At 33.8% G+C, this 23,986-nt stretch overlaps 1 protein-coding gene and 1 long non-coding RNA gene across 2 annotated transcripts in view; one reads left to right on the top strand and one right to left on the bottom strand.

Annotated features, from left to right (window-relative positions):
- The window catches only part of LOC108741629, a 105,873-nt gene that overhangs the window by 59,765 nt on the left and 22,122 nt on the right, over positions 1 to 23,986 (bottom strand). The window lies entirely within an intron of this gene.
- Positions 374 to 23,986, top strand: LOC108741398 (transcription factor SOX-9-like). Its single transcript, XM_018476239.1, has 3 exons — positions 374 to 972; positions 7,922 to 8,068; positions 22,910 to 23,986. The coding sequence occupies exons 1-3, from the start codon at positions 740 to 742 to the stop codon at positions 23,754 to 23,756; spliced, it is 1,227 nt and encodes a 408-aa protein (XP_018331741.1). The 5' UTR covers positions 374 to 739; the 3' UTR covers positions 23,757 to 23,986.

The following is a 23,986-nucleotide window of genomic DNA, read 5'->3' as shown; positions in this document are numbered from 1 at the left end:
AAATTTCATTTGTTAAATTCTGTTCTTTTTGCTAAAGAAAATGTTCGCTCCTTTGATTTTATTTTTATTGTAGGGATTTAGGCTACATCCTATCTGTGATACACAAGTTAGGTAGTTACTTGATGCTGATGGAAGGTAAGTTAGTGTCAATGTAGCAAGATCCATAATAATTACGACACCATTCGGTACAAAAACAGTAAAAGCTCAAAGCACAACAAATTAGTAAAAAGAACTTAATTTCTCGACCAATGACGATACGCTAGGCGTACTTGTTTTAAGTGACGTGCCGCTTTCATTGGACGATATCTTGCTTCCTTGGCATCAACATGTGTAGCATGTCCCGCGAAAGAAATAAACGAGCGTCCACAGCGTCGTTCTTTCTCGTTTGCATGCACCACGCATGATCGGCTTCGTTGAGCGCATTACTTTACTTAAGTCACTTAAAGTTATCTCGTCGTTGACGCGTGGTATATGAAACAGTTTCAGATATTTCAAAGCACTCTTTGATGATCACTGTTTGCAACGGGAGGTGTTGGACCGATGAGATTCTTAACAGAGCTTCCATTGTGTAATCGTAGTAGGCAGGTGGTTTTACAAATTCATTCATGAATTTTTCAATTAGACTGCGTGGTGCCAGTGATTCCCGATTGTGATCGATAATTTACTCGAACCTACCAAACAATCGATAACATTGATCGAGTGATTAGACTCTATAAGTGCCAACAACGAGCAAGAAAGAATGTTATCTTCGTCAAATTTGAGTTGCGCGACGGCGGCGGGGGTAACTTTGACGGCCACGACGGCGGCAAGCGTCGCGGCGGCGGCCGCCGCGTCCATCCAACATGGTACGACTTCGCCCCAAAGATCTCCGACATCAGAAGAACACTCGTCAATCGACAAAACCGAAATTAACGAAGCTGTTACCAAAGTTTTAAAGGGTTACGATTGGACTTTAGTACCTATCGCCACCAAGTAAGTTGAAAAACTCCTTAGGGAATCATTATTTGCGATTTTTACGCAGAAATATCCTTGCTATACATTTAAAAATAAGTAGGTGTCTTTTTCTGGGAAGTAGGGTAGAATCAGGTCGTATTGCTTTTAATCGCTCGCAACCGATTAATTTAGAAATTCGGAAAAGATTACTAAAAGTTTCAGCTCAACCCTCTCATTAAATATCCACTAAATACGAATGAAAATAATTTTACTGGTTTACTGTTCAAACGACTTTTTCAATTGGATTTACTGTGGTTTGGGACGTTAGTGAGGGTGATATTTAGTGGAATGGCCCCTAGAACGAAGTCATAATCCATTATCTAACCGTAGTGATTTTGCACATAATGTCGAGTACCAGTTATCCGGTACCAGACAAAATCACTATCCAATGTGACTAATTACAATGATAAATCTATCTCTAAAATGGAAATTTTTTAAGACGTCATGCTCTTTTTTTTAATCAAAATTCGTGATAATAACGAACAACTGCTAGGAAATTTTAGTGGTTATACAGATAGATAATTTCCCTAACTTATCATGCAATTAGTATTTACATTTTTTACTTGTATACACAAATTTTACGATTTTCTTTAAGAAGAGATGAATATTGGAACATTTGACAGACGCACGCGCTATTTATTTATTGATAAAGAAAAAATCGAAAGGGACGTTTATTCAGTTATGACCTTGATCCATTATTTAAACAAGTTACAAAAATATCGCGCAAACACTTATCATTTATTCTTAGGTACACTTTCTCAGGGTTCGAGAATTTTAGGTGTAATCACTGGTATACCTACCGGAGTAAGTTGTTATAAATTATAAAGTGTGTACATTTATCGGCTCCAAGGCCAAGTCTCAGGTTGCAGCGAAAACAACCCGATTAGGTTTCCCAAAGAATTTTACTACATATTAAATAATAATAATAATAGAACTGGTGATAACAGTGAACAAATTGATTCTCTTACGAATGATAACGTCGCATACAATAATGTACGACTATACATATAGGTACATGTAGGCTCATGCACGTTCATTGCAAATACAGAGTACTTCAAACAACACGTTTTACCAAAAGTGAAAAAATTAAACAAAATTTTATCCATCTGGGTACAGCTTTCATCATCATGAGTCCGTCAGTCCTAAAACTGTTTGGACACGCACCTACACTCTTTCGTATTCTGAGCTAATCTTCGGATTTTCCTTCGATTTTCCCTAAAACTAATCTAGGTCTACCACTGCTTCTCTTAATTCCTGTTTCTGCCTCTAATATATCTCTGATTAAACCTTCATTCCTGAGAAGGTGTCCTACCAACCTATCTCGCCTATATTTATTGACTTCCATAGAGTCCTCTGTTCTCCTATTCTTTCTAATACCTCTTCATTTCTCTATCCACGGTATCCTCATCATTCGCCTGTAAAACCACATTTCAAACGCTTCTAACATTTTCTTTTACGCCGCGCCCACCGTTCACGTTTCGCACCCTTACAGTGTCGCGCTTCAAACATACACTTTTAACAATCATTTTCGAATTTCTAAATTAATCGTTCGCGAGTATAGAAATGACTTCTTTTTATTGAAGACGTCTCGACCCTACGCTATCCTCTACTTTATATCCCTACTACTCCTTCCGTCCTGACTTATCTGACTTCCTAGATACTCGCTCTTAAAAAATTGAAAGATTTTGATAAATAAATGATACATAATCGAAACCAAGTCTACAATCACACACCTACTCACTGCCAAATTTTTAGTCCATTAGTCATTTCATCGTAGTCCTGATGAAGTTTCAAATTAGGTTTAGACGTTTCTGGAAGCAGCATTGATTTTAAAAACGACTATAACTCATAATCGATAATCAGGATTATCAAATATCTCATTAGGGTAGCCGACGTTTAATTGTATTGTGAAGGCGAACCTGTAACAACAGTTTAAAATAAATGATTCAGCCTTGTCACTATTTAGTTGGATGCTTCAAAATGTGCTTCCAGTTTTTTCAGGGATTAGAATCAGGTCCTTTCGTGAACAAGTAATTGGGACTTGGTAAACGTTTTACATTATAAAAATATTTTGTAATTTGTATTTCAAAGAACTTCAAGCTGTGTCAAAGTCCTTTAAACTTTGAACTGAATTACTCTTAAATGTAATTAGTGGATAAGTAATTCGAAGTTTTTGGATTTTCAAATGTAATTGGGGCTTCAAGGATCATGGCACTTTAAAAAATAACTTTGGGCTTAGGGCTTGCAGCTCTTTTGATAGCGTGCTTTTCTTTGCTTTATGATGGTATGAATTAGTTTCTATGCTGTGTTTGATATGCTGCTCCACATTCATGTGCTATCTAATTGAGAGCCAAAACTGATAAAGTAACCAGTATTTTATTGATAACAGATTAAACAAACTGCTCTTTACTAATTCATTTTCGTGAGATTCTAAATGTTAGGTAGCTTCTTTCGAAATCAAGCTGAGGAACTGAATATAGCGTAAAGGTCGCGTCAAACATGGTTTGAAATCTGTTTCCAATTAAGCATAACATTAAAATAAAAGTAAACAGTATCATTTAAACGTCCATATGTAGCATATTAATAAAGTTGAAAATAGACTGTGCAAAAAAAGATGAACAAGAAATCGATTATATTTGTTTAAAGCTTAAAAACAAGCCATTGACGTCGAAAATTGAACTGAAAATAAACTGGAAAAACACGTTTCAATTCGAAATGGAAAGCCTCATTAAGCTTTCAGTTTTCAGATACAAATTTTCTTTGACGGGCCAGGAATAAATGGCAAATGACAAAGAAAATAAATTTAAATTTACCTACACTGAAAACTGACTTATACTTCGTGGGTTACTTATGGGAAATATTTCTGTTTTACATGTATATTATATGGAAAATTTGAACATTTTCAATCATTTAGAGACTACATATATCATCGCAATCATGAAAGGGTCTTGAATCGAAATTGTGAATCCAAATACATCAATTTTCTAAATTACTGCCTAAAAGAAGACTCTGTCTTTGATCTGATCTTTGGATCGTTTTTATCCAAATATGAGTACCCATGTATTTATCTATGGTACTCTAGTTCCAAAAAGAGTAAATAGATTTTATACAGTCTATTCTACGTGTACTTAATATTTTTTCTGTGGTGCTTTTTGCCCAATTTGATTAAAATCAGTTGAGCCGTTTCCAAGATTCTTTTGCTGCATTTGATGCCGTTTCAACAGATTTCAGGAACGATTACAGTTATTTTTGAGTTTTATCATAAACATTTGATATTACGAAAGCTTAAGCATTTTTGTTTTTTTATATGTACAAACATATATAAACATAAACATGCGTCAGGTATGTTCCAATTTTTGCGAAATTCCAAAACATAACTTTCGAAGCAATTTATTTTTCGATTGAAGGAAAAGATCCATTTAATGTGCGTAGTTCATTTAAATCACCCTGTGTTTGGTTAATTGATCACTAAAGTTAGATCGATTTTATTTTTCAACACTGAAAACAAATTGCTAATCTTTTACGGGTTCATTTTTGAAACACGACCCGATGTTATGTAAACTACAACCGGATATTCATTATATTTTTCATAACATCGATAGCCAACGTAGATGGGGACTAAATTGAGGTTCTGGCCTAAACAACGTTTTACGATTACTTTGACAGTTTTAATAGTATTAGTACGGCCCAAAAGGTGAAATTTTATTTTCGGAATTTAAGTTATTAATACTCAACTCTAACACGTAATACGATATTTTTGTGGACCAAAAAAAAAAAAGAAAATTGATACATTATACTTATGGTGGGGAAAATTTCAAATGACCATACTATTAGGTATTAGTTAAAAATTCCTTATTGTAAAACATAAGTTCAAACCAATTAAGGGTTGGAAGGCTTTTTCAAGGTAGATTCTTTAGTTATGTAAGAACCTACCTTGAAAAAGACTCCCACATAGAGGTTGGTGTTGGTTTTTCATAAATAAAAACCTTCCAAAACCTAATTGCCTTGAACTTTATTTAATATTATCCAAACTACGGGATGAAATGGAGAATAGAACACATTGCGAATAGATTAATTAATGATTTGATAATTATCTATTTCCTTTATCTATCGGTAAAAGGACTGTCGCAAGACGACTACAATATATGATGTAGGTATTTTTCAAATATAGCTCTTATTATCGAAAAATAATGAAAAATTCTAGTATTGTCTTGTCCTTGTATATATGTGATTTTCATTCGTTTAAATCTTAAAATGTTTATTTAAAGTATAATTATTGTGTTATAATGTTCCCCTACAGAGAGTGATGCAACCAATGTCCTGCATTTTTGCATTTCTAGAATTTTCTAAATAACAAAAGCTCAAGGATTTCCATTACCACTTGAGATATTAATTAATATTGACTGTGAAAGTTGTAGCGAATAAAATACTCGATATTCCGTTGTATCTACCTACTTTCGCGTTTCTTTTAAGGTGCCCAACTTTCTATGTCAAATGACTATAGAAGATGAGAATATATAACTACATACTATAAATACGAATTTAGCATGGCATACGTTACATGCGATTTGTAAAATATCAGCATTTTAAATTAAAGAAATTAGATATAATATAGCAGGTAAAATACAACTGTTGGCATACAAACATAGGCATTGCCATTTTGTGCAGACAAAACATACATCAACGATAAACTTATCATCATCATCATAGGGTCGTCAGTCTTAGTCTCAGTAATCTTCACATTTCCCTAACACTAGACCATCCCACCTATACTCCTCGTACCGTCCTACCTACCTATACTCCACTTAACTCCCGTTTGTGCTTGTAATAGTCTAACTAGTCCTTCGTTTAAGGGCAGTATATTTTGTGTATATCGCCAATTTTGCCAACTGTAATACCTTCTTGGTGTCCATAGTTAAATTCGACGTAGAGGGATATAGTTAGAATCTTATTTGTTGTTGTTAAGTCAGATTAGACAACCTGTTAACAATTCTTTCACATTTTTAAATGTAACCCTCGAAAATACTGAAGTAAAGAATGAAAAGAAGGAAAATAATAACAAATTCCAGTATATACCCAATCCATCTATTGAGCAGTATTTTACCCTTTTTTACCTCTTTTAGGCTTACTCAATTACCATGTCTCTTCATTAGCGTGCAATTAGGCTTAGAAACTTAACATTTTTCTGTTGTTAAAAGCATTTTTACAAATGGCCACGGAGTACTTTGGAGGGAAGCGCCACCTTCGACGGCGACGGCAGCAACGTGTCAGTTGTTTCACTACAACGCCTACTAATTTGCGTCGGGTATGCGATAAAATTTTAAGCCGTATGATGGTCAAGTAGTCCCTCTTTCCCGGTATCTAGATACGAGAGTAGAACTGGCATAAAGCGCACACGGTACGCCGTTCTCAAAGTGTTCCGCGAGTAAAATGTTTTTAAAATCCGTTAATTAAAGTATGCGTGCTAATTGGTCTTAACTGACGGTACTTTTCATCTCTTACTTCTATTTACTGTTTCAATAGTTTTACTCGTAAGACACATATTTGCCCATGTAACTGCTTTTGTTCTCCGAAACTACTATCCATGAGCCCCCTCTAATCTTTTGTCTATTAGTTATTTTTCTTGTGTCTGGCCTGTAGGGGACCACATCACTAACTAAATAATGTGTTCTGATTTTGAAAAATATATACGCTTATTACGACTTTCTCCTCTAAACCAACATCACGTTGATATCTAATTTTGTTTAAAAGTTGAAAGTCTCTGAAAGTAATAGAGGGATAGGGGAACCCCAAAAATTGACAAAAAGTGTATATGAAAAGCTATTTCAGGGGGGGGGGTGACCTAAAGGGTTTGAACTGAATTCACACTTAATAAAACGACTTGTGTAATGAACAAATCGTAAAAAATAGGAAAAAATGGAAAAATGAAAGAATTACTCGGAAGTCAAGATACTTATGGTAGATAATGTGCTAATATCTATGTTTCTAGCGTAAAATGCTTGTAATGTAAAGCGGTGCAGTTACCTCCTCAGATGATACAACGTTTTGGAATTAAACGACTATTAAAATGTCTAGCGAAAGCATGTAAATAGCTAATTTTTAATGTCCAGGATGATCACGAACACTTACGTGTTGGACGTCTTTATATATCAGTATTCAATCATGAATAAGCTGAATTTTAAAATCCGTCATTATTTTCAATGTAAGAAAGAATGTTAGTTGGTAAATGATATGGTCATTTTGTAGCAAATAGTCAATATACAGTAGAATCCGCTTATAATGATATCGAAGGGAAATGACAAACACGTCATACTAAGCGGGCGTCATACAAAGCATATTATTAGAAAATAAACGACTTTCTATTTTGGTTAGTTATTTAGTTTAATAGAGAGAAAAACTACAAATTGTAGATATTTATTAACAGAAATGGAAAAATAACGATGAATTGTAATATCAATGTACATAAGAAAGGTCAGAAAAATGAGCGAAAATGTTATTATTAATCATTTGGGTCACTATAGCCGGATATGATTTCTTGAGAATAAGTCATAATAAACGGTATGTCATTTTAAACGGAGTCATTATATCCAAATTTTCCAATAGAGAATTTAATATGAAAACCAAATTTAACACTGCAATTACTTCACATTAAGCGGTTGGTCAATATAGGCGGAGTCATAATAAACGAATTCCACTATATATCTTCTGTATTATTCTGCGATTGACATGTTTCATGTGCTATGCAGCAAGGATGAAATACACGCCAGGGATAAATACTATGCAGCAATGCCTTAGGTTAGGTTATGACAGGATGACCCCCCCCTCTGATTTAAAAACAGATTTATTGCTTTACCTTAAACTTGTTAGAACTGCTCTAAATGAAAACGTCTTGCCTACTTTTGGTAATATGTTTGTTTTTTTAATTTAGAGCATCGTCCGACAAAAGAAAACTTCACGTCAAAAGGCCAATGAACGCGTTTATGGTTTGGGCACAGGCTGCACGTCGAAAATTGGCAGATCAATATCCACAACTACACAACGCCGAGCTATCAAAAACGTTAGGAAAATTATGGAGGTAAGTGTTCTTATGAAATTTAGCTTATCAGATTCGAAATAACAACAATTATAACTTGAGAATTTGACACCTAAAACAGTTAGAACTGTAATCAAGTCAAAAACTAATACATATCTTCAGCATCTGAATTTTCAGCGTCTCCAAAATGTCCCTTAAGTATGTAAACAAATAAATAATGCCAACCCCCTCTTACTATCGAGAATTTCTCCAATCTTTCACAACCCATAATTAAATGAGTTAAATGCTTCATCATAAACACATAAGCAATACCAACCCCCTCTTACTATCAAGAATTTCTCCACCATAACCTAACCCATCATTAAAGGAGTCGGTAAAGGTCTAGATGATGGCCCTTCGGGGGTGGGGATGGTGGAGATCGATAGAGGAGGTCTCCCCCACCACTGTACCATAAAAAGTTCGTGGCGGTCTCACCCCCATAAAAAGTTATGGGGGTTCCAAGTTAATAAATATGCCAATTTTTATACATTTCTAGGCATGTAAATATTTATATAGTCATTCTTAAACAATTTTCAAAGGTAAAACTAATTAAAAATACATAACAATATTGAGAAAGATATAAAACATTATTTAAATATCTTTATCAATAAGGTAGGTTAGGTTAGGTCAGGTTATCGGGTTTTGTTCAAGTGATCACCCTCTTTCGATCCCCCACCTCCACCCGCTTGAAAATATTTTTTTTATTGAATTTTATTTGAATTATAGTGTATGAAAATTGTCAAAATAATCAATTTTCAACCCCCATAACTTTTTATGGGAGTGAGACCGCCACGAACTTTTTATGGTACAGTGGTGGGGGAGACCTCCTCTTTCGATCCCCCCATCCCCGAAGGGTGTGGGGGCCATCATCTAGACCTTTACCAACTGATACATATTTTCAGCTTCTAGTGAGCGCTTTGAGTTTTCAGGGTCTCCAAAATGTCCCTTAAATATGTAAAGACATAAATAATGTCAACCCCTTCTTATTATCGAGGATTTCTCCAACCTTTCACAACCCCTAATTAAAGGAGTTAAACACTTCATCATAAACTCATAAGCAATACCAACCCCCTCTTACTATCAAGGATTTCTCAACCCTTTCACAATCCATCAATAAAGGAGTTAAATGCCTCATTTCATATAACTATGAAAGCACACAGTTTTCACTAATACTTATATCCAAAAAAAAAAGCTTTGAAAATAATGATCCATTTTTTTTGTAAAACAAGATGAGTAAAATGAACCCATTTCTACCCTAAAAAGTGAAAATTCTAGTTAGTTGATTGCGCTCTTATTATGTGGTCGCATTCACATCTGCACTTTCTTACTGGACGTCTATTTAGATGATAATAATGACAATTGTTCAAAAAATAAAAATGAACATCCGGTCGCATTTGACGAAGCTAGTGGTTGAGGCATATTTATCAGTACATTAAATTGTCATGGAAGCATAAATCCTCTTGAAGATTACGTTAACTGCTTAATTGCTTCTTACAAATATCTGACGGTGGTGACAAATCGGTCCAGCCTCAGGAAGTACGAAAAAACCCAACGGTTTTGCGATAATAAAACTAAACGACATTAGTTTTACCATATACCATCCACTGGTGGTAATTCATCATGGTCAAAACTTATGAGCTGAATTATTATGTAGGTATCTTTAGTACCATTCGACACAATATTTTGGCGCATCCAATGTGTTATGTAGATTCCCAATTAAATTAGATTAGGGATACGGCAGGTACGCGGTTTGGATCCGGCCCTGTACCGAATAATGGCACCGAGTAATTCTTCTAACCAGAAAAAGGAAAAAACGAATTCAATAAGTATTACATAATATCTACCCTTCTAATATCAATTTGTAATTAAGATTAGATTGGGAAATCCTAATTTACTTTATTTATTGATTACTATACTAAATTATTTCTTATTTGGATATGGCTTTTATGTTTTTATTTCATGAACAATAATATATCAGTAAGGCCGAACTATTACAATTTCTGTCGCTTTTGGTCACCTTGCAGACTTTTGGTATTTATGCATTTCAATGCATTTCAACACTGCCGTCTGGTAGTTAATCGGTCAACTAAGAATGAAAATTTCATCGGTTTAGTGTTTAAACGGTTTTTTGGATAGAATTTAATAATTGCTTTGGGAGATTGGTAAGGGTTATGCTGTAACCGATAATATCATATAAAATGCCAGATTATATAATAATAAATTAAATGATACTTTTCAGAACTGAAATAATTACGTAGATAGGTACCTATCTAATTATTATTATTTATTTACGCAATTAGTGTAAAGAGCACAACTTTTAAAAGTAATAACTCTAAAGATTTATATACATATATAACGAAGTATATCGCTGGAATTTATTGTAATGTTTATCGTTAATTCGATAACTGTGCGAGAGGTCAATTTTTTTCTTTATTACAGCTGGTTGTTGCGGTCAACGTTCGACATTAGTGACTCCTAGTGCTTTATCGAACGATATCCAGTGCTTTTATTTTCATCGACAAGATAATTTTTCATTCATGACAGGTCACAACTACGTTTTCATGAATGAAACTGCTAAATCTGTACCGAGGACACTTGTTTAGTATTTCAAAACATTAATAACATTTTAGCAACAATTTTCCATTATGCCTGCTTACAATAACGTTCTCGTCAAAATTTATCGGGTTTAATTTTTGGTTACTAAACTGTAATTTCTGTTGTGGACACCCGGTATGTCAGGCGGCTTAAAACAGTTACCATAGCAAGATCAAATCAAAATTTAATTAACAACACACATGCAATGCAGGAGATAATAAGTAAATGGGTACGGTTTTTATCATAAACGCTAACTAAGCACTTTTAGCCTGACAATTATTCAAAGCAGATCTGATGCATATCTTGCATATGTTGTCATTCGAAATTAATTCTTAAGACTGCATTAATAACATGCGTAAATATACACATATTTATAAAAATATTAATAATTATTTCCCCACATAACTTCATTAAATTTGTGGGTCATCATCATCATCATAAGGTCGTCAGTCCTAAGACTGGTTGGACACGCACCTCCACACTCTTTCCTATCCTGAGCTAATCTTCGCATTTCCCTTAAGCTAGTTCAATCCATATCCTTAACTAATCTAGGTCTTCTAGCTTCTAACCCTTTTTTTCTGCCGCGCCCACTGTCTATGTTTCGCACCCGTACAGCACCATGCTCCAAACATACACCTTTAATAATCTTTTTCGAATTTCTAATTTCCCTTCCGTCCTGACTTATCTGACTTCCTACATATCTGAAATCGGCCACTTCTTCTAATTTTTCGTCTACTATCTTTAAATTTGATGATATACCTTATTAAAAGCCGCAGATGTCTCTCCTATTTTGATTTGAATACCTATGTAAGAAGCCCCTAACAAGAAGTAAATCCGAAAGGAATATTGTGCATTCAAGTATTTCTACTGATTCAATTTAATAAATTAAAAAGTTACGTCGAAAAAAATAGCAAAATCCGTATTGCTTATCTTCCTTCCTGTTAGACTGGACTGCATCGATCATATTTATCAATTATCATGACCTTTCCCAATGATATAACACCAACTTACTGGCAACTTATCGGCAATTTGTAATAATTGTTCCATACACATGACCTAATAAGTACTCATTAAACTTATTGATAACTAACAGTTGCAGGAAAACAGACCTTTTAATGCCTATAATAATATAAATTATTATTTGAGGAAACGAGAGACGTAAACTACAATAATAAAATTTTAATTTACATAAATGTCTCGGTTTATTTTGAGATATTTTACAATCTACATAGGTACCTATTTAATCAGTTTATACGTAATGTTGAACAGTTTTGACTCTTTTAAAATACAATAAAACATATTATACGAGAGCGCTTCGGAAAGTTCGTATAAAATCACACGTCAATGAGTGAAGAAATTGTTGCTTGAGCCTATGACTAGGGTTGCCACCCGTACTTTATTATAAAGTATTGTACTCTATTTCGACTGTGCGTACGTTATATTTTACAAGACATAAAGTACGCAAAAATACTTTATTTAAGGCCTTAAGTAAACATCGTAATTTTGTAAGCGATTATTCGAAATTCAGAGTATTTTTACATCAATAATATTGCACAGAAAAATGGCAAGCCATATTTACGGAACAACCTGATTTCCCAAATCTGTTCAAAGTAGTGTCACTTTTGCTGTCCGTTCCGGCCACTTCAGCATTTACAGAAAGAGTATTCTCTGTTATGAACGCAAAGTGGCGGGACGACAGGAATAAAGCTTCATTGAAACTAATTAAAAATGAACTTTTAGTTTACTTAAATCTTTGTTTGCGATGTTTAGAGGCTATTAATATATTTAAGAGCGGCAGCAATTTGTTACTGGCTGCTAGGTGTAACAAAAAATATGTTTTTAAAAACAAAAATAAAATACTTTATTTTTATACTGAGTACTTCCTTTTTTTTAACCATTTAGTCGAGAAATACTTTATGTAAAGCCTGAGAAGGTGGCAACCCTACCTGTGACCTTTGAGTAAGGAAACCAACCACCTATGGCAATTTCTGATCATGTCGGACGTCGTATTTTATTCAAAGTTTCTTTGAATGTGTCACTCCTTCTGAGAAATGATAATTGCAATTTAACCCTGTGTAAATAACAGTGTCGCTGCTGACTGAACTTATCATTTTATTTTGACTAAATACCTATCTATGTTCAACATGCGTTTATTGAGAGAGGCCGGTTGAAATCTTTTTTTCTTCAGATAAAGAGAATCCAATTTTGTGGTGTAATTTTTCAGACTCCTTCGTACCTATGTATAAAGTATGTTCTTCATAGTAACATATGAAGTAGTAAAGAATTGTCTATTATTAAGGTCAGGATGTGGCATTATAAGATCTTTAATAACTCTCACAACCAGTAATAGTTCTTATTAAACCAGATGTTCATTACCGCACGTATTTAAGAAAAATAAACATGCAAAATATTAGCCTATCGCAAAACATCTAGACTAAATAAAATCGATCTGCATTAATATTTACAAGTATCAAGAGATAGAGCTTTTATGAATACAGACCGAACAACAATAATTAAACTTGTTTATATTTTAGTCAGCGATTGTTAATTTCAAAAGGTTTTGTCTATCATTGAGTTGTATATAAATAACGCATGTAGGTATTTTATTGTGTTACAATTTTTCTATTAAACAGAATCGTTAGTTAAGGATCTATTTTGAATGCATGATGGCTACAAGAATTTTCTAAATGAGGTGTTTATAATTAAATTAGACTCATTTAACAGTCTGGAGGCAGTGATCCAAATCTAAACGCCGATCGGACATTTCTAATTGCCAAAAGCAATTATAAATAACTTATTAAAAATGTGTGATAATTTATCTAGTCATCCGGTTTAGTAAAGCTATATTTTAACATCTATCTAAAGGTTCAACGAAAGAAAATATAAAACTGAAATAAGTGAAGAATTACCTACTGCAAATCCCGAAATTAACGTATCAATCAATTATTTGATTTTGGCTCATACAATACTAGTTTTGACCACTCATATTAATTATTAATGTAATCCAAAATAGCAATAAAACGTGTAGGTACGACTTAAAATCGCAACAATTCAACTTCACATGGCCCAAGACGCTTTACTTAATTCAAAATTATTCGGAGTTTTTATTTAATAATGCAAAACATTTATTAATTTGTCGAAATGGAGAGTTTTTGGGATCTACCTCTCAATGAGCATGACTGGTAAATCATTTGCTCAAGTAAATTTTATTTTCTGACCTCAGAGGGATCGAAATAAACATGTGGTCTAAAACATACTTTGTACTTTTTCTACCTAGGTGTCTCATATTAACGTTTTTTACAATTAAAAGGACAAAAAATTTAAGAAACTAATACAACGTAAGCAAATGAAGCATTCAATTAGTTCAAACAAAAATACACTAATTATGCCTACATCCCTTTTAATAATTAAATTGAACGATTATTTCTCATTTAAATGAATATTTTTGGTGAATACATCATTCTCTAACAGTATATTGGAAATTTTGGACCAAAAAATATCCTTCATATCGAATTTTACTGTAACTTCTGCAGTTAGAATATCAATAACATTCAATCTTGATTTCTCACTTGTCCAAAAATCATTACCAGTTGAAAATACTCTTTCAACTGCTGCGTTAGTACTAAAACTGGGCAATGAATACTAAAATTAACAGATTAGATTTAAAATATGGAAAAGGACCCGGTAAAAAAACAGAACTTATAAAAGAATGGCGTAGTTTAGAGTTCTGTGAGATTATATACTTGTCATTTTGCAATATCTTTTTAAATAAAAATCTACAGCTATGTACATTTCTCTGTTTCGCTAGCTAACATTAGAATCTACATGTAATGAGTTTTGTGATTGAATAATCTGTCCGGAAACAATCAATGGGAAATCCAGAAGTTATGTGAAAATAGAGCCGACTGCTTCAAGTCCAATTTCTCTAAAGCCGTTCCAGTGACAACAGTCACCAACTTTGAAATGACTCTTGACTGTTTGTAAATAAGGAACTTACGATTAGCTGGCTAGATTTTTGTGACAGAGTTTAAACTTTTTGCCGATTATAAAAGTCCGCAAAACGGAAATAATCCTAATGATGGCAATTTAATTTGTAATGCGTCGGCAATAAAATAATAAATATGAGTCAGAACTCCGCTGTAGGCAGTATTTTTTTTATATCGGTGGCAGCGATTAAAAGCGAAAAGATAAATAATCAGAGATAGCCGGTTGCGCGCAAGACTACATCCACATATATATACGTGCTGCAATCTTCTTTCTGTGTGCGTTTGTAAAGATACGAATGTACATGTTATTACGCGGGCGACCATGTTTAGATCAGCTCGTTTATTTATACGCAAATGCATGTATGTAATATGTGTACATACGTATCGCATGTGGGTTTGTATAGTTTAATCTAATTTCTTGTTGCTTGCTGATTTCGCTTTTATTTTCATTGCTGGTCTTGCAAAGCACCATTGCAACAGGCGACCGGAACCAAACATCAAAACCAAACAACGCACAGAAAAATTAATTATCATGGGTGTAATTTCCATGATAAAATACAAGGATTTTGCACCATGTAGATAATATCGCGGAATTATGGTGTTTAAACTATGACTCTTATAGCAGGAACGAACAAACCACGTCTACCTGAAAATATCAGCTGTCTAAACTAACCGAGCTCTCAGAATCTTTTTAGCAACGTGTAGCACCTCTCACGTCTATTATTTTATTATTTATATGTAGGGGTAACAGAAGATGTTTGTAAGAATTGTCGTATGCTGTATCTTATTTTTTAAAAGATGATGCCTTCCTTTGATGATTGTATGTACCCTAGACAAAAATTTTCAGTCTCTCAGTCTTTCAGCGTCTCCGAGACCGTCTCTCATAGTCTTTCACAGTCTCTCAGTTATTGCCTAGGTGTTTTTACGGATCTCTCACAGTTTCTATATGAGAGACTCGCACGATAAAATTGTTAATTCAGAAATTCGAGTCTCTTACAGAGAGACTGAATGAATAAAACTGAAAAATTGAGAGACTCCAGTCTCTCTTTCAGAGATTCGAGTCTCTCGTTCAGAGACTGGATATGAAATGAGGATCTCTCTACAAGCGACTCCAGTCTCTCGTTCAGAGACGCTAAACAGTTTTTTGACAGTCTCTCACAGTCTTTCACAGTATCTCAGTTATTGTCTAGGTGTTTTTATGGATCTCTTACAGTTTCTGTATGAGAGACTCGAACGATAAAATTGTTAATTCAGAAATTCGAGTCTCTCACAGAGAGACTGAATGAATAAAACTGAAAAATTGAGACACTCCAGTCTCTCTTTCAGAGATTCGAGTCTCTCGTTCAGAGACGCTAAACAGCTTTTTGACAGTCTCTCTCAGCGACACTAGACAGACTCGATGAGGGACGAAGACTCGAGTCTCGCTTTCAGAGACTCTAAGAGACTGAACATTTTTATCTCGGGTATAGGTCACTGAATAAGTTTTGTAATACACCTTTTATTTTTACTCTTTCAATATAATACATAAAAACCAATCATTCATCGACTTTTCATCTACGAGATCTGACCAGGACTGATTCCAAGCAGCTAAATCAAAGCTCAGAATCTGTTTGGATCCTGCTCGCCCTCAACTAAATCTTTAATGATTGGAAGAAAAGCAAAGTCAGGGGGTGCCAGGTCTGGACTATACGCAAGATGTTTAAGCACTTTAACACCACTGCTATTCAAAAATTGGACAATGTCACGCGAGTGCGTTTATCGTGTTTGTCCATTCTCGAATTTGGTAGAATTTCCTGAAGCTTTTGAAAAACTTTTAGTAGGCATTCGTTTGTGTACCAGAAGGCTGTTACAGTACCTTGACTGCAATACTAATCATTCCTAAATACCCCGCCGTGTATAAAATACAGTTATTGTCCTTTTTTCAGTTTTTGCTCATTTTCTAACAACAAACTTTATTCTTGTTTTTCAGCCAGGTTTCGTCATCAATAACAATATTATCGATGTTATTTGATATACATTTTCATACATTAGCATTTAAAATACAAAAAGGAAATTTCAAATAAATCAAAAAAATATTTACATTTTGTATAAATACTTTTAAAAAGCATTTTGCACATCTCTAATAAATATGTATAATGATAATTGTAATCGTTATTTCTTTATACATTAATACAATTAGGTATACATAAGTATGTGTAATGTAAGAAGTGCAGTATTTGTAACCTGAACGGTTACTTCTGAACGGTTTTTAAAATAAGCTTAAAGCAATTAAAATACATATAATCATCATTATTATTATTATTTGTAAATCTGATAGCATCTACTAATAACACTCAAAGTTATACTTGATTGTATAAAAGAACAAAATATCCGAGTACAAAGTACCTAAGAAGAACATGTTGATATGTTTTTTATCTCATTCCTAAAATCATCAATTAGTTGCAATTAACGGAAAAATTAGCTCGTTAAAATCTCCGCTATAAATGGAATAATTTACACCGATGTTAGTCAATAATAATAATTGCACTTCAAGGTTTATAATATTCACACTTTAGTACCTATACAGGCCATCTGTAAAACAAATTATAAATGCCTAAATATAGGTATAAAACCAGGAATGGAAAGTAAATACAGTGATTCAATAATTTACTTACTATTTTTCTATTTTCTTCTTAACAATCAAATTGTAAGGACCTAGTTTCTGAATGGTCTTTAAGTTGTATTTACAGCAATATTTTCAGCACCTACATAGGTTCCTAATACTAATTATTATTTATTCTTTATTCTTCACTTAATAGTAGATAGGTACTGTTTTTATTTTTCTAAAAATGTTCTGTCTGAATCATTTTCTTCCGATGCTTTAGTTTTGCGTCCGATTGAACATGTTTTGACCTGAAGGAATCGTAATCGTCATAAAGTGATAAGCTGCAAAAACATGTTACCGCATGAAATATAGTACAGTAATAACAAAATGTATCTATATAATGGTATAACGTATAATAAACGTATATGATTGTAATGCCTACCATTGAGTAATTGTTTTTATTTGGTAGGTATATCACAATGTCTGACGCCATCTAAAACGGGATATACAAAACCTACTCAATTTTTCAGTATCCCGGATCACTCCTAAACAAAATAAGATACTTTAGGAAAGCAGATACTAAATAAATACTAATACAAATAAAATTTCATTTTCTAATTTTAATCATGTTAAAATTTGTTCGTCTCAAACAAAAGGCGAACTAAATGGTAGAAATTTGGTTATAATACAATCACTCCATCTCAAATCCATCGAGATGAACCATTTGAAATTATGTTTTTTCATTAAGCGTGTTAGTTAACCAATATTGATTTGGTTATTATGGCTAATTCTTGAAGATTTTTAGTATTTGAGAATTCTGAGTAGATTGAAACATACTGAAAAAAGAATATAAATAAATTTTTCCAATATCACTTGTCGAAAATTTTGATGTTTTTAAGTGAGAAATATTGAAATAATATACTGTAGTTCTTGGGCTTTCACGGCCGGCGTCTATCGATCGAAGAAAACACAGCATCGATAAAAATAATATAATATAATATTCAATTCTACGCTTGAAATTGAAGAAAAAATAAAATCAATATTCCTTAAAGTTCTTGGTGAAAAAGAGACATGGAATCGAAATAGGTACATCTTCTTGAAGTATCCCGAAGGACAAATTTGCATTATGAGAGTGATTTTTCATCTTTCTACCAATAAGGCATTAAACAGGATGATAAGAAATGATGACTTTTGTAACAACAATTGTAATTGAATCAGAAATGCAGTAAAATTAAAAATTTTGCCTAATAGAAATTGTTTCCCAAAACGTTGGAGACGTCATGTTTCCAGTGTTGATGAAGTGAATAACTCCTGTAGGGGAAAGCTGAACATTTTTCATTCTATACAACGAAGAAATATACAATTGAATTCGTTATACCTACATAAGATTAGTAAACTCGGTTGTTAACTATTAGATACCTTTATAAGGTCCTTATCAATACGTTTGATAATTTGCTTATATGGAGCAACTTAATTCAGTTTGGTTTTATGTGATTTATTATTTCTTACAGCGAGCTGATGAAACCTAATAAGTTTGAAATCGTGCTATCCGCGTCTGGAAAACTGCCGACTAAGAACTTATTGTTTTTTATGAGTTTAGACTATATACACTTCAAAAATTAGCATCTATTCCAAATTAGTTTCTTTTCACTGAAAGATCGAAGTTCTTCATCATTTTCAGCGCGATGTTCCTTATCGTAATAGTGGCATTTGTTCGTATCGATTTCTAAAACCATTTACCAAAATTAGTCACCGGTCAATTCGCAACAATATGACAATTAGTCATACACCCAGAACGCTTTTGTTTAAGTTTTAAATGCGACTTGCTAATTAAGCGTGCTATTTCGTATCTTGCATAACACCGCATCGGGAATCGAAACATGACGTTTTTTTTTTTTTCATTTGACTTCTGACAGTATGTATTAGCCAAAGAACATAAAAGTGGCGTTAAATACGGCGGCCACCATAAGTCATTAAGTGGTTAGCAAACAACGACAGAAAGCGTAAGGTTTTCTTCTAATGGCTTTATTTTACGATGTTTAAAAATGTTATACTTACATGCTATACTAGATAGGCAATACCTATAGGTATATGAATGTAGTTGTACGAAAGAAACCTTCAATTATTTAGGACAGTTTTTTTTTGCGTGGCTATCCGAAAAATTAACCCATTGTACAACTTGACACAAATAGTTGAGACAATTGTTACCTTTTGCACATTTTCCTAATGATAAAGTGAATGGATTGTCATACATTATACAAAAATGCTAGAAACAGCGAAAGTTTTTATGGTATTTCGCAAGCTTTAAAAAAATTATATAAACACCTGAACAATGCACAATGTACCCAGGTATAAAGTTATAGAAATTTCTGTTCAAAACCTTCAACCAATTACTAACATTTGCCATACGATTTTTATAATTAAATCGTACTTTATATTATTACTACCTATTTAAAGTTAATAAAACTATCTGGAGAAAACGTTTCTGGTTACAATTAATGGAAATCTTAAAATCACGTAATCATTTAATTGCTTAGATATAGAGCTAACTACAAAAGTTGCTGGTTCACAGTGGGCTAACAATTGGAAGAGAAACTACACAAAAATAATTACAAACAAATAGGTTCATAGTTATAAAATACCACAGCTTTTATATAGTAGAGATGCCACCCTCACTAACGTCCCAAACCACATTAAATTCCATTCAAAAATTCATTTAAACACTAAACCAATGAAATTTTAATTTTTGGTTGGCGGATTTTCAACGAAAACGTTGAGTTGAAGCCATCGAAACACTAAATTTCTGTAAAGTGACAAAATCATACCATAGTATAGCAATCAATAAATCATACAAATTAGGACATACAACATATCCCAACACAATCTTAATTACCAATTTTCATGAGGTAGTTTTTTGTTATATTGTTATTGCTAATGTTTGTTTGTTTTTTTCCCGACACTACCGGGTACCCGGTGTCATTATCCGATATCCGGATCGACCGGGTACCAGATCGAAAGCGGGTACCCAACCCATCTCTGATGTAATGTACATCGGTATTTAGGTATCTTTGCATGTATATGTATGAATATATATGAACGTGGACAACTATTTCGAGAGAGTAAAAAATCAATGAAAAAATAGACATCATGAGCTCCGTCATGCCAGTTAATGATCACGATCATAGTAGTCAGCCGTGCCGTCGATCAAGAGAGCTGTGGGGTCATAATCTTGTTTGGGCGATCGGCCAAATCACAGAAAGGGAAGGGAATCTTTGGCGGCATCCCCTGCCGCGATCATTACGCATATGAGGATGTCAAGACGCCGTGGGACACCATCTAACCCACTTATCTCTAATGAAAATAGACGACACCATTCGCAAAACGGCACAAGACAACGAATATCTATCAGGAGACTAGATCAAAACTTTTAATAGATCGTTAGTTACCGTCGTCGTACAACTAAATTTAAAAAACTGCTCGTATCAAGTGCGATCCGGACTCCTGTCCTGACGGTTACGTACCTTATAAAACCCTAAAAAGTGTGTAAATAATAAGCGGTCTCAATTTTGATCAACTCGGCGATCAATAACAATCAATCATTCTTTATTTTAAAACTAGCTTTCCCCCGTTCGCAGAAATTAATATCGTTTCTCCATAAAACCTTTTAACTTCCTATTCACCCTTACAACGTTTTAATTTTATGTAATATCGCCATCTTAGATTTCAAATACAAACGTAACAACATCTTTAAGGGTTGATTTTTAAAAATTGCCAAAACACGTATTTGTTTAATTTCAACAATGAGCAACCTTCAAGTAAATCCAAGTACTAATAAAATATACCCCATGGAAACGTTGCAACCTCTTTTCATTTGATTAATAATATCAATCAGCATATATACCAAAATGTCGAGATAGGTCTTTCAGAAATTAAAAATGAGAGACCATTAAGACTAAGTTTCAATTAAATCTGGCCACAAATAATATATGTTCCATTTAAACACTGCAACTCTTTTTCACCACTCCTCCCTCCATGAGAACGAGATAAAAGGTATCCTATATCCGTCTCCTGGTTCTAAGGAACTCCCTACCAATTTTCAGCCAAATCGGTTCAGCAGTTCTTGAATTATAAATAGTGTAACTAGCACGACTTCCTTTTATATATATATAGAGTAAAATATTTTCGTTAGTAATAAAATGACTGTAATATCTAAACTACTTTGCTGATTGCAAAATACCACAAATGGCGCGGTAGACGCCATCTGTAGTACGATGCTACATTTTAGGATTACGTATGCTCGTACTACAGATGGCGTTTACTGCGCCATTTGTGGTATTTTCTAAAACGCGCTGTTAAGACAGCAGGTAAAAGTTGGCCTGTGGTCTGTCGGAGCTGCCTGCGACGCGCTGATGAGATCCAAAAAAATCGCGATCCACGTCTAGCAGTTTCGACAGAATACTGACTACTTTGAATTATTTTATTTATACTTTGCTGATCATAATGATCTTCGATTAATTAAATTTTAAACTATTTTATTGTTAGAATTATTTTCTGCACCCAATCAACAACTGGTTTCTAATCGTTATATTTCGTTCCCGTTATTTACTTAACATAGTTTGTCCAGGTGTGAAAAAGGAGCAAGAAAATTCGCAATAAAAAAGCACGTTCGTCTTTATGCGAACCGCATTAAGGGAATTTCACAATTGGAGAAGTCACTTGTGTTTACCAACTAGCAAGTCATTCGAAAAAGGGGGAGATAAGTTTCAGTCGGATATCCTGTGGCGGAACGAGGGGGGTGATAAGTATAATTACTTTACCTTCACGTTACCTACCATATTATAAAACGTGACGTCGCCTAGCAAACAAAAATATTAATTTGAATAAATATTGGTTCAAGCTCTTTTGTGTGAGTAATAAGGTCGATCTGCTAACCTATTTTAAAACGAAATTCTCAGTACTTTGTTGATGGGACCTCTATTATATTTTTACAAATGTTTGAATAATAAATGAAAAGTTTCCGACATCTTTCGAATCGGGAGGCATTTGTGAGATAATTATAACAAAAAGTTTGACCACAAATTTTGATTTATAATTATTCTTACATTTAGTTACCCTAATTTGGCGACGGCTCGAGCCTTCAAAAATGTTGGAATTACGTACAGTGAGCCCTCAAATATCCCTCAAAATATGAGCCAGGGAATATATCGTCGATAAATGACCAAAACGGTGCTTTTTCTTCCGACTTGATTGGCAAATATTAAGGTTTTAAACTGAAAATTTACTTTTTTTATATAAAAACAAAATATAGCTTATATTACTCAAGAATAAGGTGCCTTTCTATTATTGGAAGAGTGATTAAAATCGGCTCAGTAGTTCAAGAAATTACCCCTACATTTTATCTTCAGTAGATTTTACCCCCATTGATATCTTAAATACGTGTCAAAGATCACTTAAAACTAATTTCTCTATCTCTCGGGAACAGCATCTTTTCTCTGGATAAAAACTACCCCTATATTTTTTTTTGTACCCCTAACAATGTGTATATAAAATTTCATGATAATCTGTTAAGTAGTTAAGGTGTAAAATGGCAAATAATCAAACTCCGTTCGTATTTATAATACTATTTAAAAAGTTAGGATTAATGTAGATAATTAATAATGGGTCTTATTTTTGTTTCAGGTTACTAAGCGACAACGACAAAAAGCCTTTTGTTGAAGAAGCGGATCGTTTAAGGATAATCCATAAGCGAAAACATCCTGACTACAAGTACCAACCTCGCCGACGAAAACAAAAAGGACCGAACGATTCTATCCATCAACTCCCTCACGGTTCGAACGTCACCTTCAGTCGATCGCTCAAACAAGAGGAGTCTTCTCCTTGCAGTCCGCGAAGGCACAGTTCGACGTCTCCTTCTTCATGCTCCTCTCAACCTCACAGTCCCTCAATCACACCGCACACCTTCAAACAATGCACAGACGTCTCGAACAATAGTATCGACTTCAATCGGCTACCAGAATTTGACAACACATACATTACCGAAGATTGTTTAGACAGTAACGACCTGGACCAGTATTTACCAGTCGAACACGGTTACCAACAGAACATTTACCATGACAGTTACGTAATTAGACGCGTGTCAGAAGATGACGAAAGTAACAACAATAACTACAAAAGCAAAAGGGTTACGAGTGACAATTTTCTACAAAACGGGGAAGAGCATTCTGATGAAATTACATCTATACCATTTGTTCGTTACCATGAATTGCAACCGAGCTCATCCGGTGTCAAGACTGAAAGGTACCCATCGCCCAATACAACTACCAACGTGTTTACTTACCAGTCCAGTATGCCGATAGCGTCACCTACCGGTTATTACACTAATGGTAGTCATCAGTATTTACCCTCCTACCAATATTTACCCCAACGTCCCTCCACGTTCGGGAACCACACCGTTGGTAGCTATACCATTAGTGGAAACGCATCTTCCGAACCATGGAGCCACTGGAACGTTCCCGGTGAAATATAATGAAAAATCTAGTTGAAGTTTTGTACCAGTTAATCTTTATGTTGTTATGTTTAGAATAAGATTTTGTACAGTAGATTTAGTAAAATATTTTATTCGTTTAATAGTTTTAAGATTACTTCGTTTTTTGTTAAACAGTTCTCTCAACTACACTTAGTAAATTTACATGTCATCCCTTCAGTTGTACATTTTTTATTTTGTAACAAGTTATTATATTTTTTTTGTAGACAACA

This window comes from Agrilus planipennis, unplaced genomic scaffold, assembly GCF_000699045.2.
Source record: "Agrilus planipennis isolate EAB-ADULT unplaced genomic scaffold, Apla_2.0 scaffold2, whole genome shotgun sequence".
NCBI lineage: Eukaryota > Metazoa > Arthropoda > Insecta > Coleoptera > Buprestidae > Agrilus > Agrilus planipennis.
Note: the sequence above shows the minus strand (reverse complement) of the source record. Positions and strands in the feature narration are given on the sequence as shown.